Here is a 22,206-nt window from a genome sequence, read left to right as displayed (position 1 = left end):
TATATCGATTGTTTACCATGGCTAAATTGCTTTAAAATTTCAGTGAATTCATTATATTTTGCTTGAACTATGTCAAGATTTTCCATTAAATATAAATACGTGCTATTGACGCAGTATTCGTAATTACTCATTTGATTCATCGTTTCTCTATATATAGGCATGTATATTAATGATGAATCACTAGCAAATGTTAACAATTGAATTTTGTTGTATGTGACACATTTGACAGTTATCATATTGCCAATATCGACCGATTGGTCAATTCTCATTTTATCAATTATATATCTTTTACGTATCAAATCTATCCATGTATGCATATCGAAAATGATTTCAATACCTTCATTATTACCTAATATTAGATGAATTGAGGAATAGTGAGACACGCAGATTCCCACTTCTAGATACATTTTATAACTTTGAGTAAGGGGATATCTTCTCGTAAGAATACGAGGTAATTTGCTGGCGGTATTCGGTGCATCGATGATTGCATCAGCCGATGACGATGGCGCCGTCAAGCAATAATTGTGTGAAGTTGAATACCTTCTATAAATTATCAAAATAATATAGTATTTCAAAATCAGTTTTTAACAATTTTATAAATATAATAATAGAAAAATAATTGATAATAATTTTTACTCACATTGGATTAGACATATTTCACGTGGAATAATTATCTGCAGATGATGGTTTTTTTTTATACAACGAATGTTACTGTGGCTTGAAAAAAATGTCGACGAAAATGAGACGAACGAGCGTGAATGTATGAGAGAGAGAGAGAGAGAGAGAGAGAGAGAGAGAGAGAAAGGATTGATATGAGCGTATGTGTGCGAATGATTTGTTAAATGATAAGTGAAGAATAGAAAAATGTAGAAGTGCAGATAAGAAGAGAAGCAGATAGACAATGAGTAATAGATAAAAAAGAACGATCAAGGCTGTTATTTATTGTTTTTTTCCTCCTGTAATTATTAATATCTGTATACTAATTATATTCGTAATATTTTGATTAAAATATTATACTATACAAACTGTCTCACAGTTTGGGAGAAATTCATAATATATATACTTATATTTGTGCAAGAACAAAAGCTACAGAAAATGTTCTTTTTTCTTTTTGTAGTGTTTTTATAGTGTGAGTATGAGTGAACAAAGAGTATGTATGTTGTGCAGGTACAAATACCGAACGTAACAAATAACAAAGTTGTCATATGATTAATTGTTATTCGCAATGACGCAAAGTTGGGATTCCAACGAAAGAGAAGGGGTTAAGGAAAGAATTCCGATTAGAAATGACGATAGAGGATAGAGGGGGGATGATTAGATTGGAGAGGGACAGTATGCATTACGCGATGTTACGCTAACACTTTATTGACCGTTCGTAGTTGAAGCTCACTACAATCAGATTTGAGTTGCAAACATCTCTTCCACTCAAATGATCTTATCTTATTATTATTAACTTATAAGTTTAATAATAATTACATAATTTTGTTTTCAGTTTTGTTTCATTTATACATTCTATTAAACTGTAATTAATGGCCTTTAGGAAGCTTAGGTTCTAGGGTCAATAAAATATAATTAAATAAATAAATAAATAATAGTTTGTTGTTTTTTATTGCAAACTTTGATGCGATTACATTAGATACAAAATCAAACGTATTAAAAAGTAATAAATGATAAACTGATCGTGTTATGGGAGACCATTTTCCATGAAGTATGAAAGGAGTTCTCGTGTCAATTTCGTTAAATTTTCGTCACTTATACTTTCGTAATTTTTTATTCTATACGTGACAGTTACTTTACAATTATAATCCACGTATACATTTCCATAGAAATAATCGACGGATGTTGTTGGATTTTCTTTATTAATTGTTACACTTATATTGTAATTGCGCTGTCGATTAACCATAAAATTTCTTCAAACCGTGGTTTATTATTATAGACATTTTTGTAATCATCTTTGATGTGTAGACAAAAAATTACATTTTTATCTATGATTTTTAATATTACACGACAATGTAAATCAGTGCCTTGTAATACAAATTCAGGAGATTCATATTGAATAGAATTACAACAAATTTGAATTTGAAATTGAAATATTGTCTTCAAATTTTCTATTTCTTAAATATCATTATCAAATAATAAACGATATTTTCTTCTATTACTGGACATTTTTTACGCGTAAAAGCACTATTACTTCGATATTTATTTTACTTTAGAGATGTGATCACTTCTATATTATATTTTCCGTACTCGAAACTGCACTAACTTTTGCGAACAATCTGTCGTCAAACGAATATCAATGGGATGTGGATGTAGCCTGAGGTTTTTTGATATACGTGGAGTGTGGTGGAGAGAGGCTATCGCGAAAAGCGTTTACGATGAATGTCGAATAATTACTGCTTTAATTGTATTAGGTCGCGTCATAAGTAACTTCCGTTTCTTTGTCAGATATTTATTTTGCTCTCATTAAATACAAAAATTACATTTATTTATTCCGTATTCACCACCTTTATCTATAACCTTCTCCAATCTTCCTGGCAATTTATAAATTCCTTCCTTGTAAAATGTGGATTTTTTGGAATGGAAAAAGTTTTCGACAGCCTGCATGATTTGCTCTTCGGAATTGAAAGTTTTTCCATTCAAAAAATTTTGTAGGAAACAGAAAAAGTGGTAGTCTGTCGGGGTACGATCTTGGTAGTAAGGAAGATGTTGTAAAACAGACAATCCAGGCTCAAGAACTTTTTCTTGAGTCACCTTTGCTGTATGTAGTCGCGCATTGTCTTGAAAAAGGATAACACTTTCGCGATTGACGATTCCCTAATTTCTCCTGGTGGCGGATAAAGGTTGATTGCGACGTATTCAACCTTTCTGCTATACATCTTGTCGATCGACGTAGATTTTGCTCCAATACCGCCTTTAAAAGGTTGTCGTCGAAGTTGGAAGGATGTCCTGCCCTCGGTTCATATTTTAAAATCACATCTCCAGAACGGAATTTTACGAAACAATTTCTAACTGCCCGATCAGTTATCAATCCTTCACCGTACATTCTGCATATTTTTTCAGCTGTCGCATTAGCACTATTGTCTTTTTTTAATTCGCGAAGTATCACATTACGAATCTGTACTTTTTGGCTCTCCATTTCCGAGGATAAAGAAGCACTTTATTTTAACGTGTATCATACAAAGTTCTTGACAAGAGACTAACGGAAACCTCGTGTAACTAATGAAAACAAAAACTCGTTGTAATGGTAACCCATAGCGGGTAAATTCGAATAATAGATTCTACATAGCTGCGTCGGAAGTTACTTATGACTCGACCTAATATATACACAGCACGAGTTTTATATATATATATATATATATTAGACTGTGCCAAATAAATCGACTATTTTTTTTTTTCGGTCCCATATCAAAATTTCGTTGAGAGTGACGAAAAAAAAATTGTGTCAAAATTTGAGCCCTCTATCTTCATTTTTCAGTTACCGCTCGCTAAAATAAGAATTTTCGCCAAAAAAAGTTTTTTTTCACTTATTTTTTGGTTATAGACAATTCAATATACCAAATATAAAAAAACCCTTGGTATGGTTTTGTAGGAAATTAAATTCTCTACAAAGATAATTTTTTATCGAACTTAAAAAGTCAACAGCTTTTTTTTTATAGCTGATTAAATTACATTTCGTTCTATAATTTTCATTTTTAATTATTGATGAACACTTATTAAACTACTTCCTAACGAAAAGAACATACTAATGCAATTTTTCTAGGAATATTTATGATCTAAAAAAATAGTTTTTATGCCGTAATGAATGTAAATACTGTTGAGTAATTTATATTCTTTACTTTTAAAATAATGAATTACATGTCAATTCTATTTTTTTTTGTTTTTTACCTTATTGATTCAAAATTCGGTGAAATTTTTCTGTTTACAGTGAGAATTGCAGAAACCTATGATTGTATAAAAAATCATTAGTATTTTAATAGAAATAGATAATTACTAAAAACGAAATATCTTAAAAAATTTTAATAAATTAAAAAAATGATATGCTAATCTTTATTATTGTCTTTATTCATATGTTTTACTAGTTTTAAAGAGCTTACATTTTTTAAATAAACATTAATATAATTATGATAGACACACTTTTAATCTTGTTATATATAAATGACTCATAACTATAATATATATATATATATATATATATATATATATATATATATATATATATATTTAATGTTTTACATGAAGATTTAAATCTTTCAATAAATAACGACCATGCAGTTCCTACAATCCAACATGGTACTACAATTGATGCTGTATTTATATGACATTTAGAAAACGTTTATAGTAGACAATTTGTATCATATTTTAGTTATCATAAGTCTCTTGTAACTCACATGCTTATTGAATCACAATTATACCAACTAATGCATGTGAAGTAATTCATTTTCAACATTTATAAATTGTTTGTGTAATAATAATATAGTAATAATTGTTTCTGAAGTTATTTTTTATTATGTGAATAATCAACCAGGGGTTTTATGCCATAAGAGTTTTCAATGACGAGTCAGTAAAGTATTATACTTTGTATTGGCTTAACCAAGTGTTTTATTTCATTTTTTAAATAAACCCTTCTTCTTCCTCGTCATATCTTATCACAATCGCCAGATGACTTCATGTTGGAGAAATTTGCGCACGATACAATGATAAATAGATTAGATTATACTTATTAATTAAACCTTTATCAATTGTATTTAATATTTTATCGTCTTTTTTACAAATGTTGAAATGAAACGTTGAATTCACACGCGGGATACAATTTTCGGAGTTATTTTTGAGGTTATTGAGGTAATATTTTGTTTTGTTATGCTAAATCAGTATAACTTCTTACGTGCGTGAATAAGTACACACAACCGTGTTAAATCTAATATAGATACCTAGTTTATCACCGAAGAATATTCATGTGTCAATTACGTCACAGAGTATGTAAATAAAATCAACCGTGGTATTAGCAACCTACAACGTCATTTTCATCGTAAGAAATTACAGGATAGTTATGTCCTTTATGTTGTGTGTGAATATGAATTAGCTAAAAAGGTCAAATGAACGGTCCGGGATAGTTTGTTCGTTGTTTAAACAAACTTCGATTAGATGTTCATTCTCTCTTGCTTCTACTTTTTATATTATCGAAAACCTTTTCCGCTATCGATAGCCCCTCTTCTCCACGCACCACGTATATCTAATGAACTTTGGACTATATCCATATCCCATTGATCTTCGTTTGACGATAGTTTGTTCGCAAAAGTTAGTGCAGTTTCGAGTACGGAAAATATAATATAGAAGTGATCACATCTCTAAAGTAAAATAAATATCGAAGTAATAGTGCTTTTACGCGTAAAAAATGTCCAGTAATAGAAGAAAAAATCGTTTATTATTTGATAATGATATTGAAGGAATAGAAAATATGAAGACAATACTTCAATTTCAAGTTCGAATTTCTACTGATAGTGCTGAATATGAATCTCCTGAATTTGTATTACAAGGCACTGATTTACGTTGTGTGTGTAATAAGAATCATAGATAAAAATGTAATTTTTTGTTTAGACATCAAAGATGATTACAAAAAAGTCTGTGATAATAAACCACTGTTTGAAGAAATTTTATGGTTTAATAAACGGTACAATTACAATGGAAAAGTAAATATAAATAAAATAAATCCAACAGTACCCCTCAACGTCAATTTCTATTCAAATGTATATAGAAATTGTGATTGTAAAGTAACTGTCACGTATAATATAAAAAATTACGAATTTATATGTGACGGACATTTAACGATGCTTTCCAATCTGCAATACATGTACGAGGACGAAGAATTTACGGACGTGATAATAAATGTCAAGGGAGAAGAATTTTCTGCCCATAAAGTGTTACTTGTTAGAAATCCTGTATTCGCAGCAATGTTACGAAATGTTATGCGAGAAAGTAAGGAAAACATCATTTATATCAAGAAAATGGATCCAGTGGTATTTCAGGTCATATTAAGATATCTTTATCTTGGTAAAACAGACAAAATTTATTTAAAAAAACTTGGAGATGATTTTCTTATAAATTTAATAGAAGCAACGGATATGTATCAAATGAAAAATTTGAATACAGAATTGATGAATATAGCAGTAAGGTATATTAACCTAAACAATGTTATTCAACTTTTTATATTGGCAGATAATCATAATTTTCTGGATGTTAAAGAAAATTGTATGCTCTATATAAGAAATCATCATGAGAAAATTTCGGGCTCCTTACGATTTCAACAACTAATAAAAAAGAATCTAAAATTAACAGGTGAACTCCTTTTATTTGTCATGAAAAATGGTTTCCCATAATACGATCAGTTTATCACTTATTACTTTTTAATACGTTTGATTTTGTATCTAATGTAATCGCATCGAAGTTTGCAATAAAAAACAACAAACTATTATTTATTTATTTATTTAATTATATTTTATTGACTTTAGAACCTAAGCTTTTTAAAGGCCATTAATTACAGTTTAATAGAATGTATAAATGAAACAAAACAGAAAATAAAATTATATAATTATTATTAAACTTATAAGTTAATAATAATAAGATAAGATATTCTGAGTGGATGAGATGTTTTCAACTCAAATCTGAGACAAACATTTTCTCTTTCCTGTATATATTTAAAAATTAAGAAATATGAAAGAAAAAAATTTGAAAACAGATAGAAAAAATTTATAAAAAAGAATTTCCCCTATGAAGAATCGAACACTAACGCTACTACTTACGCTAGTACCCCACTTGATAGACGGTTGAATTTAAGATAATATAAATACGTATGCAATAAAAATCAAAGCTAAAAGTATTTTTCTCAAAATTGGCTGGGCATTAGGCAAAAATATTTTACCGCGACAACACCCAGAAGTATAGAACTGATATACCAAAGTTCGTTAAAATCCGTTGGTATCCCAGTGTAAGGTCCCCTTATAAGAGTCACTGATATGCAATCATAATCTGAGAGAAACGGCTCATCAGATTGACAAGAAGATATTATAAATAAAAACCATTATTGCTGATAAAATGATCAATCCAAGTATCTGAAGTAGGAGTGTGATTTTAACATTAAATGGCACAATACATAAGTCATGGCTTTCACAAAAATTATTTAAATGAATGATTTCACGAGAATCACGTAAAAGGTTAATATTTAAATCACCTGTTATCACAATATATTTATAATGCATAAAAAACTCATCAAAATCTTTTTCAAAAATATAGTCCAGTCAACGAGGACCGTTTCCTGCATATCTCAGGAAAGAAGGTGGAAACTTGATATAAGGGTAAATAGACGACGCTGAATCGAATGTTGCTTATTGTATGAGGTGGAAAGTGCCGTTTTTGAGAAAAAGGGTAAAAAAGGGTAAAAAATGGCTTTATCTTAGAATCGAGGCATTTAATCGAAAAAAGTTTCAAACAAAAGTTGTAGAGAATTAAAATATACATAAAAAATGTTTTATGAGTTATCTTCGTATTTTCAAAAATAAGCGAATAAAATGGAATTGAAGATGGGAAAATAATTGTAAGAGTGGGAGGAAAGCAAGTCTTACCTCTCTGTCGGTTTTTACACGCGAGCGCACTAGTATGCTAGTGTGCGTGTGAGCGTCCGTATGTACTAAACACAACGAAGGATTTTCGACAATCTTCGGGGCTCTCGGCCTTGAATGCAAGTGCGAGTGAGAGAAGAAACCGATATTTCTCTCTTTCTATTTTTTCATTTGGTAGCCAGAATTTTACGTCTTGGCCATCGAGCGTCGAGCGTTTTGTATATCTATATATATCGGCGTATAAGCGCGGCATTTTTAAATCGAATCTTGATGCTTATGGCACGCCGTTTCTTTATTTATTGTCAAAAATAATGAACCTTGAGTAAAAAAAAAAATAATTCATTTTAACAGAAACTATTATTATTTAGTTGAGAGTAAAAATAATGAATTAATTTTGTGTCTCGCCATAAAATTAATTAGAATAATTAATTGATATAAATTCTTTGCCTCACAAAAATTTATTTGTATATCAAATTGAATACGTATTCTCTTTAAGACGAAATTTAAAATTTAAATATTTTTCCTATTAAATTATGTATTTTATAAAATTTTAAATTACTGACTTTTTGTCTCGTAAAAATTTATTAGTTTATCAAATTAAATACATATTTGAAAAAGAAGAATTTTATATCCTCACATAAAATTAATTCAAGATATATATGAAAGGATATTCTAAAAACGTGGAATTTATTTTTTGTCTATACATAATTTTAATTCATTTTTATTATGTTATAAGAAAATAGTAATGCATTCTGATTCATCTTCGAAGTCTTAAGAATTGTACGAAATAAATTGAGCAATTATCGAGTGGTGCGTTAGCCTAAGTAGTAACGTCTTTGCTTCTTGCGCTGGTTATTAACGTTCGATTCTTCGTTGGGGAATTATTTTTTTTATAATTTCCGGAAAGTTAAATTTATCTGCGAGTATAAAAAGTTGAATAACATTGTTCAGGTTAATATACCTTATTGCCATATTGATTAATTCCGTATTCAATTATTCCATTTGATTCATATTCTTTGCTACTATTATGTTAAAAATGTTAAAGGAAACTCTTCTCGTGAACGTGATATTCTTATAAAATGTCATTCTTCAAATTTGGTTGACAAGTTTATTGCCTGCAAGAGGAAACAAAGCGATGTTTCAGCTAATTTAGTCATCAATGGGTCGCAAAAAATGCCAGTTTTTGTGAATAAGCGGTATCTATCGTCATTATACAAATTGCGACAGAATATGAATAAGAAGTTTCCTCATATTAGCAAAAAAATTTTTGGATTACGGCTAATTCTGTTTGCGTTAACCTTCAAAATGGATCAGAACCTGTGAAAATTTTGCCGTCAATGGATTTATCAAATATTCCTAATCTCTGTGATTAATATTGTAATATCGGCTCTCAGCAACGTAATATAATTGCTGGATCATCTTTTAATTTAAAAATATATCACTTAAATGACCAATCACTTATTCCTCATATTGAGAGATGAGTTTCGTGAATTTTTTAGAGAAACTAATCATGACCTTATTGCTGTCTCAGAATCTTGGCTTTCCAGTTGTGTTGCGGATTCTCAAATATGGCTTCCGATGTTCCATTTAGATCGACATGATTGCAAGCGTCGTCATGGTGGAGGTGTTTTATTATTTGTACGCATCTTACGTTACGTTATCTTATCTTATTGTTGCTTGCTCTTCAAATCAAATAGATGCTTTTCCTGAGTACACGATTGCTGAAGTATGGTCATCAATTTGTAATAACGTTTTAATTTCTGTAATTTACAGGTTGCCTAACAGTATTATTGGATATTTTTGAACAAGATTTTGATGAGTTTTTTATGCATTATAAATATATTGTGATAACAGGTGATTTAAATATTAACCTTTTACGTGATTCTCGTGAAATCATTCATTTAAATAATTTTTGTGAAAGCCACGACTTATGTATTGTGCCATTTAATGTTAAAATCACACTCCTACTTCAGATACTTGGATTGATCATTTTATCAGCAATAATGGTTTTTATTTATAATATCTTCTTGTCAATCTGATGAGCCGTTTCTCTCAGATTATGATTGCATATCAGTGACTCTTATAAGGGGACCTTACACTGGGATACCAACGGATTTTAACGAGCTTTGGTATATCAGTTCTATACTTCTGGGTGTTGTCGCGGTAAAATATTTTTGCCTAATGCCCAGCCAATTTTGAGAAAAATACTTTTAGCTTTGATTTTTATTGCATACGTATTTATATTATCTTAAATTCAACCGTCTATCAAGTGGGGTACTAGTGTAAGTAGTAGCGTTCTCGATTCTTGTGCCGTTAGTTAGTGTTCGATTCTTCATAGGGGAAATTCTTTTTTATAAATTTTTTCTATCTGTTTTCAAATTTTTTTCTTTCATATTTCTTAATTTTTAAATATATACAGGAAAGAGAGAATGTTTGTCTCAGATTTGAGTTGAAAACATCTCATCCACTCAGAAGATCTTATCTTATTATTATTAACTTATAAGTTTAATAATAATTATATAATTTTATTTTCTGTTTTGTTTCATTTATACATTCTATTAAACTGTAATTAATGGCCTTTAAAAAGCTTAGGTTCTAAAGTCAATAAAATATAATTAAATAAATAAATAAATAATAGTTTGTTGTTTTTTATTGCAAACTTCGATGCGATTACATTAGATACAAAATCAAACGTATTAAAAAGTAAAAAGTGATAAACTGATCGTATTATGGGAAACCATTTTTCATGACAAATAAAAGGAGTTCACCTGTTAATTTTAGATTCTTTTTTATTAGTTGTTGAAATTGTAAGGAGCTCGAAATTTTCTTATGATGATTTCTTATATAGAGCATACTCTTTTGTTTTACTTCCGGAATGTTCAATATATCTGCGAATACAAGAAGTTGAATAACATTGTTCAGGTTCATATACCTTACTGCTATATTCATTAATTCCTTATTCAAATATTTCATTTGATACATATCCGTTGCTACTATTAGATATAAAAGAAAATCATATCCAAGTTTTTTTAAATAAATTTTGTCTGTTTTACCAAGATAAAGATATTTCAATATGACCTGAAATACCACTGGATCCATATTCTTGATATAAATGATGTTTTTCTTACTTTCTCGCATATCATTTCGTAACATTGCTGCGAATACAGGATTTCTAACAAGTAACACTTTATGGGCAGAAAATTCTTCTCCCTTGACATTTATTATCACGTCCGTAAATTCTTCGTCCTCGTACATGTATTGCAGATTGGAAAGCATCGTTAAATGTCCGTCACTTATAAATTCGTAATTTTTTATATTATACGTGACAGTTACTTTACAATCACAATTTCTATATACAGTTGAATAGAAATTGACGTTGAGGGGTACTGTTGAATCTATTTTATTTATTTTTACTTCTCCATTGTAATTGTACAGTTCATTAAACCATAATATTTCTTCAAACCGTGGTTTTTCAACACAGACATTTTCGTAATTATCTTTAATGTGTAAACAAAAAATTATTTTTTCATCTATGATCTCTATTATTACATGACAACGTAAATCAGTGCCTTGTAATACAAATTCAGGAGATTCATATCGAGTATTATTAGTAGAAATTTGAACTTGAAATTGAAGTATTGTCTTCATATTTTCTATTCCTTCAATATTATTATCAAATAATAAACGATTTTTTCTTCTATTACTGGACATTTTTTACGCGTAAAAGCACTATTACTTCGATATTTATTTTACTTAAGAGATGTGATCACTTCTATATTATATTTTCCGTACTCGAAACTGCACTAACTTTTGCGAACAATCTGTCGTCAAACGAATAGCAATGGGATATGGATATAGTCCAAAGTTCATTAGATATACGTGGTGCGTGGAGAAGAGGGGCTATCGATAGCGGAAAAGGTTTTCGATAATATAAAAAGTAGAAGCAAGAGAGAATGTACATCTAATCGAAGTTTGTTTAAACAACGAACAAACTATCCCGGACCGTTCATTTGAGCTTTTTAGCTAATTCATATTCACACACAACATAAAGGACATAACTATCCTGTAATTTCTTACGATGAAAATGACGTTGTAGGTTGCTAATACCACGGTTGATTTTATTTACACACTCTGTGACGTAATTGACACATGAATATTCTTCGGTGATAAACTAGGTATCTATATTAGATTTAACACGGTTGTGTGTACTTATTCACGCACGTAAGAAGTTATACTGATTTAGCATAACAAAACAAAATATAACCTCAATAACCTCAAAAATAACTCCAAAAATTGTATCCCGCGTGTGAATTCAACGTTTCATTTCAACGTTTGTAGAAAAGACGATAAAATAATAAAATTAAAATATTAAATACAATTGATAAAGGTTTAATTAATAAGTATAATCTAATCTATTTATCATTGTATCGTGCGCAAATTTCTCCAACATGAAGTCATCTGGCGATTGTGATAAGATATGACGAGGAAGAAGAAGGGTTTATTTAAAAAATGAAATAAAACACTTGGTTAAGCCAATACAAAGTATAATACTTTACTGACTCGTCATTGAAAACTCTTATGACATAAAACACCTGGTTGATTATTCACATAATAAAAAATAACTTCAAAAACTATTATTACAATATTATTATTACATATACAATTTATAAATGTTGAAAATGAATTACTTCACATGCATTAGTTGGTCTGATTGTGATTTAATAAGCATGTGAGTTACAAGATACTTATGATAGCTAAAATATGATACAATTGTCTACTATAAACGTTTTCTAAATGTCATATAAATACAGCATCATTTGTAGTACTATTTCGGATTGTAGGAACTGCATGGTCGTTATTTATTGAAAGATTTAAATCTTCACGTAAAAAATTAAATATATATATAAATAAAACTCGTGCTGTGTATATATTAGGTTGAGTCATAAGTAACTTCCGTCGCAGCTATGTAGAATCTATTATTCGAATTTACCCGCTATGAGTTACCATTACAACGAGTTTTTGTTTTCATTAGTTACACGAGGTTTCCCTTAGTCTCTTGTCAAGAACTTTGTATGATACACGTTAAAATAAAGTGCTTCTTTATCCTCGGAAATGGAGAGCCAAAAAGTACAGATTCGTAATGTGATACTTCGCGAATTTAAAAAAGGCAATAGTGCTAATGCGACAGCTGAAAAAATATGCAGAGTGTACGGTGAAGGATTGATAACTGATCGGGCAGTTAGAAATTGTTTCGTAAAATTCCGTTCTGGAGATGTGATTTTAAAATATGAACCGAGGGCAGGACATCCTTCCAACTTCGACGACAACCTTTTAAAGGCGGTATTGGAGCAAAATCTACGTCGATCGACAAGATGTATAGTAGAAAGGTTGAATACGTCGCAATCAACCTTTATCCGCCACCAGGAGAAATTAGGAAATCGTCAATCGAAAAAGTGTTATCCTTCTTCAAGACAATGCGAGACTACATACAGCAAAGGTGACGTAAGAAAAAATTCTTGAGTCTGGATTGTCTGTTTTACAACATCTTCCTTACTACCAAGATCGTACCCCGACAGACTACCACTTTTTCTGTTTCCTACAAAATTTTTTGAATGGAAAAACTTTCATTTCCGAAGAGCAAATCATGCAGGCTGTCGAAAACTTTTTCCATTCCAAAAAATCAACATTTTACAAGGAAGGAATTTATAAATTGCCAGGAAGATTGGAGAAGGTTATAGATAAAGGTGGTGAATACGGAATAAATAAATGTAATTTTTGTATTTAATGAGAGCAAAATAAATATCTGACAAAGAAACGGAAGTTACTTATGACGCGACCTAAAACAATTAAAGCAGTAATTATTCGACATTCATCGTAAATGCTTTTCGCGATAGCCTCTCTCCACCACGCTCCACGTATATCAAAAAACCTCAGGCTACATCCACATCCCATTGAAGCTCGTTTGACGACGATTTATGCGCAAAAGTTAGTGCAGTTTCGAGTACGGAAAATATAATATAAAAGTGATCACGCCTCTAAAATAGAGTATATATCGAAATGGTAGTGCTTATATGCGTACAAAATGTCCAGTGACAGAAGAAAAAATCGTATATTATTTGATAATGATATTTAAGAAATAGAAAATATGAAGACAATATTTCAATTTCAAATTCAAATTTGTTGTAATTCTATTCAATATGAATCTCCTGAATTTGTATTACAAGGCACTGATTTATTGTCGTGTAATATTAAAAATCATAGATAAAAATGTAATTTTTTGTCTACACATCAAAGATGATTACAAAAATGTCTATAATAATAAACCACGGTTTGAAGAAATTTTATGGTTCATCGACAGCGCAATTACAATATAAGTGTAACAATTAATAAAGAAAATCCAACAACATCCGTCGATTATTTCTATGGAAATGTATACGTGGATTATAATTGTAAAGTAACTGTCACGTATAGAATAAAAAATTACGAAAGTATAAGTGACGAAAATTTAACGAAATTGACACGAGAACTCCTTTCATACTTCATGGAAAATGGTCTCCCATAACACGATCAGTTTATCATTTATTACTTTTTAAGACGTTTGATTTTGTATCTAATGTAATCGCATCGAAGTTTGCAATAAAAAACAACAAACTATTATTTATTTATTTATTTAATTATATTTTATTGACCCTAGAACCTAAGCTTCCTAAAGGCCATTAATTACAGTTTAATAGAATGTATAAATGAAACAAAGAGAAAATAAAATTATGTAATTATTATTAAACTTATAAGTTAATAATAATAAGATAAGATCATTTGAGTGGAAGAGATGTTTGCAACTCAAATCTGATTGTAGTGAGCTTCAACTACGAACGGTCAATAAAGTGTTAACGTAACATCGCGTAATGCATACTGTCCCTCTCCAATCTAATCATCCCCCCTCTATCCTCTATCGTCATTTCTAATCGGAATTCTTTCCTTAACCCCTTCTCTTTCGTTAGAATCCCAACTTTGCGTCATTGCGAATAACAATTAATCATATGACAACTTTGTTATTTGTTACGTTCGGTATTTGTACCTGCTCAACATACATACTCTCTTGTTCACTCATACTCACACTATAAAAACACTACAAAAAGAAAAAAGAACATTTTCTGTAGTTTTTGTTCTTGCACATTTATAAGTATATATATTATGAATTTCTCCCAGAACTGTGAGACAGTTTTGTATAGTATAATATTTTAATCAAAATAATACGAATATTTAGTATACAGATATTAATAATTACAGGAGAAAAGAAACAATAAATAACAGCCTTGATCGTTCTTTTTTTATCTACGACTCATTGTCAGTCTGCTTCTCTTCTTATCTGCACTTCTATATTTTTCTATTCTTCACTCATCATTTAACAAATCATTCGCACACATACGCTCATATCAATCCTTTCTCTCTCTCTCTCTCTCTCTCTCTCTCTCTCTCTCTCATACATTCACGCTCGTTCGTCTCATTTTCGTCGACATTTTTTTCAAGCCACAGTAACATTCGTTGTATAAAAAAAAAACCATCATCTGCAGATAATTATTCCACGTGAAATATGTCTAATCCAATGTGAGTAAAAATTATTATCAATTATTTTTCTATTATTATATTTATAAAATTGTTAAAAACTGATTTTGAAATACTATATTATTTTGATAATTTATAGAAGGTATTCAACTTCACACAATTATTGCTTGACGGCGCCATCGTCATCGGCTGATGCAATCATCGATGCACCGAATACCGCCAGCAAATTACCTCGTATTCTTACGAGAAGATATCCCCTTACTCAAAGTTATAAAATGTATCTAGAAGTGGGAATCTGCGTGTCTCACTATTCCTCAATTCATCTAATATTAGGTAATAATGAAGGTATTGAAATCATTTTCGATATGCATACATGGATAGATTTGATACGTAAAAGATATATAATTGATAAAATGAGAATTGACCAATCGGTCGATATTGGCAATATGATAACTGTCAAATGTGTCACATACAACAAAATTCAATTGTTAACATTTGCTAGTGATTCATCATTAATATACATGCCTAGAGAAACGATGCATCAAATGTGTAATTACGAATGCTGCGTCGATAGCACGTATTTATATTTAACGGAAAATCTTGACATAGTTCAAGCAAAATTTAATGAATTCGCTGAAATTTTAAAGCAAATTAGCCGTGTTAAACAATCGATATATTTTAATTATAGTAAAATAATTATGGCAGACGATGTATTCGATAAAAGTTCAATTATCTATTGCCAATTAGCAGCCATATGTAGCAAACAAATGATGTTGGAAAATTAGAAATATTTTAATATTATTTATTGCGGAGACGACACATTTTCTTGCTAATCGTACCCGGTGGCCAGGCCGCATTAACATTTTTCTTTTTTTTTTCATCAGAACTGAAATCGTTCATTTTCATTACAAACCATTTAAACGCATTTACGATCAATTGACAACTGCGTGATATCATGACAATGACCGGTAATCATGACATATGAAAAACGAAATATCTCGTCCGTATTGTGTTAATCAACATTTTGTACGAATTTTTATAAAAATATAATTTATTGGAAATATATATACTATTTATAAAAATATTCGATTAATAAAGACATATTAAATAAGGAATAAATACATTTATAAAACATCATTTTTAATATCCAATTGATGAAATAAAGCTAAAATTTGAAGAATAGTTATTTAGCATCGTAATGTCAGTTACAAAATACTAACGTTTCAACAAATGGACAACGTATTAATTTGTTGATGTTAATTTTAACGCGGAAAATTCTGATGTACTCATCAACTTTTTATGTTAACATTTAATGCTTTCAATAAATAATGACAGAACAGTTTCTACAATCCGACATGGTACCTCAATTTATGCTATATTAATACGACATTTAGAAAACGTTTATAGTAGACAATTTGTATCATATTTTAGCTATTATAAGTCTCTTGTAACTCACATGCTTATTGAATCAAGATCAGACCAACTAATGCATGTGAAGTACTTAATTTTCAACATTTATAAATTGTATATATATAATAATAATATAGTAATAAAAGTTTTGGAAGTTATTTTTAATTATGTGAATAATTAACCAGAGTTTTTATGCCATAAGAGTTTACCCTGACGAACCATTAATATATTATACTTTGTATAGGCTCTCAACCAAGTGTTTTATTTCTTATTTCTTATTTCTTATTTCTTATTTTAATTAAACCCTTCTTCTTCCTCATGTGCATAAATAAATAAATTAGATTATACTTATGAATTATACCTTTATCAATTGTATTTAATATCTTAATTTTATTATTTTATCGTCTTTTTTACAAATGTAGAATATATTCAGAGGCGGGATAAAATGTTTGGAGTTATTTTTGAAGTTATTTTTGAATTTATTGAGGTTATATTTGTTTTTGTACGTCAAAGAAGTATATCTTTTTACGTGCGTACATAAGTACACACACTAGTTTTTTTAATTTCAGGCACTGTGAAGGTCGTTATCACTGCAGCAGTGGGAAGACTTTTTTGTGGAGCCTTGGAAGATTGGGAATAACTCGCTGAATTTTCAATATTTTGGTCCAAAAATTTTATCATGTATGTATTTTTTGTAAATCCACAAATATATCCTTAAAACATTTCATGCATTAGTTTTCTCTACAAAAATTCCCAAAAATCATCTTCTTTCGTCACGCGGTCACACTAATGGTGCCCCTTAACACAGATTTTTTTGTAGTACATCCTTTCATAATGCTAAGGTCCTTTAACGTACCTTTTTGTATATTTTCGATCAACTTGTTATAACATCAACTGATTTCGATGGCTAGTAATATTTTCACAATTTTTCATCCGTACAAAAATTAACATTTATATATTATTAATTATTTCACAATACGTTAAGCTTGACAACTCCTTTTTTTCTTCTTTTTCTTCTTGGATGAACAAATGCAGTAGTCATTTTTAATATACTTATGCATTTAATAATAATTATTATTATATTTTCTGGTTGATCTTGGCTTAATAAAATATATAATAAAATAATAAACTTATACTATTATATGTGATAATTTGTTATTGCACTAATGTTATATGTGCTCATAATTATGAAAGTGGTCTAAGTCATATGTTTCTTGTTTCGAGATATTTAAAGGATTACATTTAAACATTAAATGATTTCTATATTGTACGATCGGAATCGATCATAACCGAGAATCGATTGTAACTAAAAAAAGAGATTTATTGTGCGCGCACTAATTGATAGAGAGTTACTAGTAAATAGACTACATAACCTCCACCACTCGACCTTCGAATGAGTGCACCCTGCAGGGCCCATTACCAAAGACATTCGGTCTATTCTAACGCTGGACCCCTACGAGGACACTTGGAAACAAGATACTCGGAGACAACGAGCGAGAGGATTATTAGAGATGCAAAGAATTTACCTGTTAAGACGAATACGTCTTACAAATATTATATCGACGGTGGTGGATCGCAGAGGCGATAATTAAGGTGATATTTATATAATCACGATACCGAGACGGAGAGGCGACAATCAACAGTGAGAGATATAATTTCTATTTCTTTCAACGTGATTACCCATCAGGGTTAATCGTGGCGAGTAGCAAATCACGGACATAGTCCGTGATCCATCGTCGTTTATTGTATTTGACAAAAACCAGGGTTTTTTGCCGCAAGGCTTTTTCCCTGACGAGCCAATAAAAGCATTGCACTTTTTGCCTCAACCAAGTGTTTTATTTTATTAAATTCATCCTTTCACCCTCCTCATAATTAGCTTAATCCAATCGCTGGAGGACTCCGTGTTGAAGGAATTTTTGCAAATATAGACATTCAGCGTGTTTTGTGATTAATGATTTACTTCTAATTTAAAATTTTTGTTTTTTTTTAACAATATTTTTGATGTTTTAAGCAAATACTACTATACTACTATTATACAACTAGTATACTTTTATCTACTTTTAGTGCATTTCAATTACAATGATAAGTTTAATAATAATTATATAATTTTATTTTCTGTTTTGTTTCATTTATACATTCTATTAAACTGTAATTAATGGCCTTTAAAAAGCTTAGGTTCTAGGGTCAATAAAATACAATTAAATAAATAAATAAATAATAGTTTGTTGTTTTTTATTGCAAACTTCGATGCGATTACATTAGATACGAAATCAAACATATTAAAAAGTAATAAATGATAAACTGATCGTATAATGGGAGATTATTTTTGCATGACGTATAAAAGGAGATCACTTGTCAATTTTGGATTCTCTTTGATTAGTTCTTTAAATGGTAAAGAGTCAAAAATTTCCTTTTGATAATTTTTTATATAGAGCATAATTTTTTCTTTAACTTCCAGATAATTATGTCTATCTGCGAATTTAAAAAGTTGAATAACATTGCTCTGGTTCAAATACCTTACTGCTATATTCATTAATTCTGCATTCAAATTTTCCATTTGATACATATCCGTTGCTACTATTAAATTTATAAGAAAATCTTCTCCAAGTTTTTTAAAATAAATTTTGCCAGTGTTACCAAGATAAAGATATCTCAATATGATCTGAAATACCACTGGATCCATTTTCTTGATATAAATTATGTTTTCCTTACTTTCTTGCATATCATTTCGAAACACTGCTGCGAATACAGGATTTCTAACAAGTAACACTTTATGGGCAGAAAATTCTTCTCCCTCGACATTTATTATCACGTCCGTAAATTCTTCGTCTTCGTACATGTATTGCAGATTGGAATGCATCGTTAAATGTCCGTCACTTATAAATTCGTAATTTTTTATTTTATACGTGACAGTTACTTTACAATCACAATTTCTATATACAGTTCTATAGAAATCGACATTGAGGGGTACTGTTGGTTTTTTTTTATTTATGTTTACTTTTTCATTGTAATTGTACAGGTCATTAAACCATAATATTTCTTCAAACCGTGGTTTTTCAACACAGACATTTTCGTAATTATCTTTAATGTGTAAACAAAAAGTTATATGTTTATGTATGATTTCTATCATTACACGACAACGTAAATCAGTGCCTTGTAATACAAATTCAGGAGATTCATATTCATTGTAACGAACAGTAATTTGAAGATCAAATTCGTATATTGTCTTCATATTTTCCATTTCTTCAATATTATTATCAAATAATAAACGATTTTTTCTTCTATCACTGGACATTTTTTACGCGTAAAAGCACTATTACTTCGATATTTATTTTACTTAAGAGATGTGATCACTTCTATATTATATTTTCCGTACTCGAAACTGCACTAACTTTTGCGAATAAACTGTCGTCAAACGAATATCAATGGGATATGGATATAGTCCAACGTCCTTTAGATATACGTGGTGCGTGGAGAAGAGGGGCTATCGATAGCGGAAAAGGTTTTCGATAATGTAAAAAGTAGAAGCAAGAGGGAATGCACATCTAATATGCACATCTGCACATTTGTTTAAACAACGAACAAACTATCCCGGACCGTTCATTTGACCTTTTTAGCTAATTCATATTCACACACAACATAAAGGACATAACTATCCTGTAATTTCTTACGATGAAAATGATGTTGTAGGTTGCTAATACCACGGTTGATTTTATTTACATACTCTGTGACGTAATTGACACATGAATATTCTTCGGTGATAAATTAGGTATCTATATTAGATTTAACACGGTTGTGTGTACTTATTCACGCACGTAAGAAGTTATACTGATTTAGCATAACAAAACAAAATATTACCTCAATAACCTCAAAAATAACTCCAAAAATTGTATCCCGCGTGTGAATTCAACGTTTCATTTCAACGTTTGTAGAAAAGACGATAAAATAATAAAATTAAATTTTAAATACAATTGATAAAGGTTTAATTAATAAGTATAATCTAATCTATTTATCATTGAATCGTGCGCAAATTTCTCCAACATGAAGTCATCTAGCGATTGTGATAAGATATGACGAGGTAGAAAAAGAGTTTATTTAAAAAACGAAATAAAACACTTGATTGAGCCAATACAAAGTATAATACTTTACTGGCTCGTCATTGAAAACTCTTATGGCATAAAACCTTTGGTTGATTATTCACATAAAAAAAAATACCTTCAAAAACTTTCATTACTATATTATTATTATATATATACAATTTATAAATGTTGAAAATTAATTACTTCACATGCATTAGTTGGTCTGATTGTGATTCAATAAGCATGTGAGTTACAAGAGACATATAATAGCTAAAATATGAAACAAATTGTCTAGTAGAAACGTTATCTAAATGTCGTATAAATACAGCATCAATTGTAGTACCATGTCGGATTTTAGGAACTGTTTGGTCGTTATATATTGAAAGATTTAAATCTTCACGTAAACAGTTGATGAGAACATCAGAATTTTTTGAGTTAAAATTAATATCCAAATCTCCGCTAAAAATTATCGGTAACCTATTCTCACCTTTACCTATATACTATGCCCCTCTAATTGTTATCTATGGAAATATTATCCGTTTTAAGGAATGAATAATTTCTTCAATTTTTTGTATGTTTTTAATTATTACGTACGGAGGTGACTGATATTAAATAATTGAATATCTTCAAAAACATTGATTGTTTTTGAATATTAGTAATAAAAGTTGTTTTCATGATCTTTTTTAAAGTATTTTTATATCATTGAGGATTACTAAGCTATGTATTATTAGGTTTACATTATTTATAAATAATTTTTACTTTATTATTAAATATATAAATAAATTTATATAATAATCAATCAGATAATAAATAATTATATATAATAAATATAAAAAATTTATTTTTTTTTATTATTTTTGATATAATTATTGTTTTTATGTATGGATATATATATAAAAATGAAATTTTTATGAGTGTGCTTTTTGCAGGTAAATTTTTAAGAAATGATTCTACCTCACGTAAAATAACTTAAAAAAAATTGTAATTAAGAAAATGCGTATCTAGATATAAGAATTTTGAACACGTGCTTTTTCTAACTATTTAAAAATTGTATTTTTAAAGTAAGTATTTTGTTTTTGAAATTTGTTTGCTATCTGCATAATTCACACTAATGATTTTATACTTTTTATATTGACATATAATACTGAGTGTTTATATTATAATTTTTTAAATTTAATTATTTATTATTTTGTTTTGTTATACGTCAAAAAAGTGTAACTTCTTACGTGCATACATAAATACACACACTCGCGTTTTTTACGAAGTATTGACATGACATACTGGAAACACTTATCTTCTTTCGACTATAATATGAGATAAGTGGACATAGCTCTCTTCCGCTTGGTAATGAAAACAACGGATAAGGGAAAACAAAATTATGTACCAAAGTGAATAAGAAATAGTGAATAAATCCTATATTTGTCATATATTTTCATATGGTGATGAATTTTGTTAAAACAACTATTACATACGTTATTAAAACAATCATTACGAACAAGTGTCACCCTTTTTGTGATATTTCCTGCGGTTTTCCTATT

General features: G+C 29.4%; 1 protein-coding gene across 1 annotated transcript; it reads left to right on the top strand.

Annotated features, from left to right (window-relative positions):
* The first annotated feature begins 12,725 nt into the window (after window positions 1-12,725).
* Window positions 12,726-13,133, top strand: LOC122522770 (histone-lysine N-methyltransferase SETMAR-like). Its single transcript, XM_043644041.1, has one exon. The coding sequence runs from the start codon at window positions 12,726-12,728 to the stop codon at window positions 13,131-13,133; it is 408 nt and encodes a 135-aa protein (XP_043499976.1).
* Window positions 13,134-22,206: the final 9,073 nt, after the last annotated feature.

This window comes from Polistes fuscatus, unplaced genomic scaffold, assembly GCF_010416935.1.
Source record: "Polistes fuscatus isolate 324 unplaced genomic scaffold, CU_Pfus_HIC Scaffold58, whole genome shotgun sequence".
Taxonomy (NCBI): Eukaryota; Metazoa; Arthropoda; class Insecta; order Hymenoptera; family Vespidae; genus Polistes; species Polistes fuscatus.
Note: the sequence above shows the minus strand (reverse complement) of the source record. Positions and strands in the feature narration are given on the sequence as shown.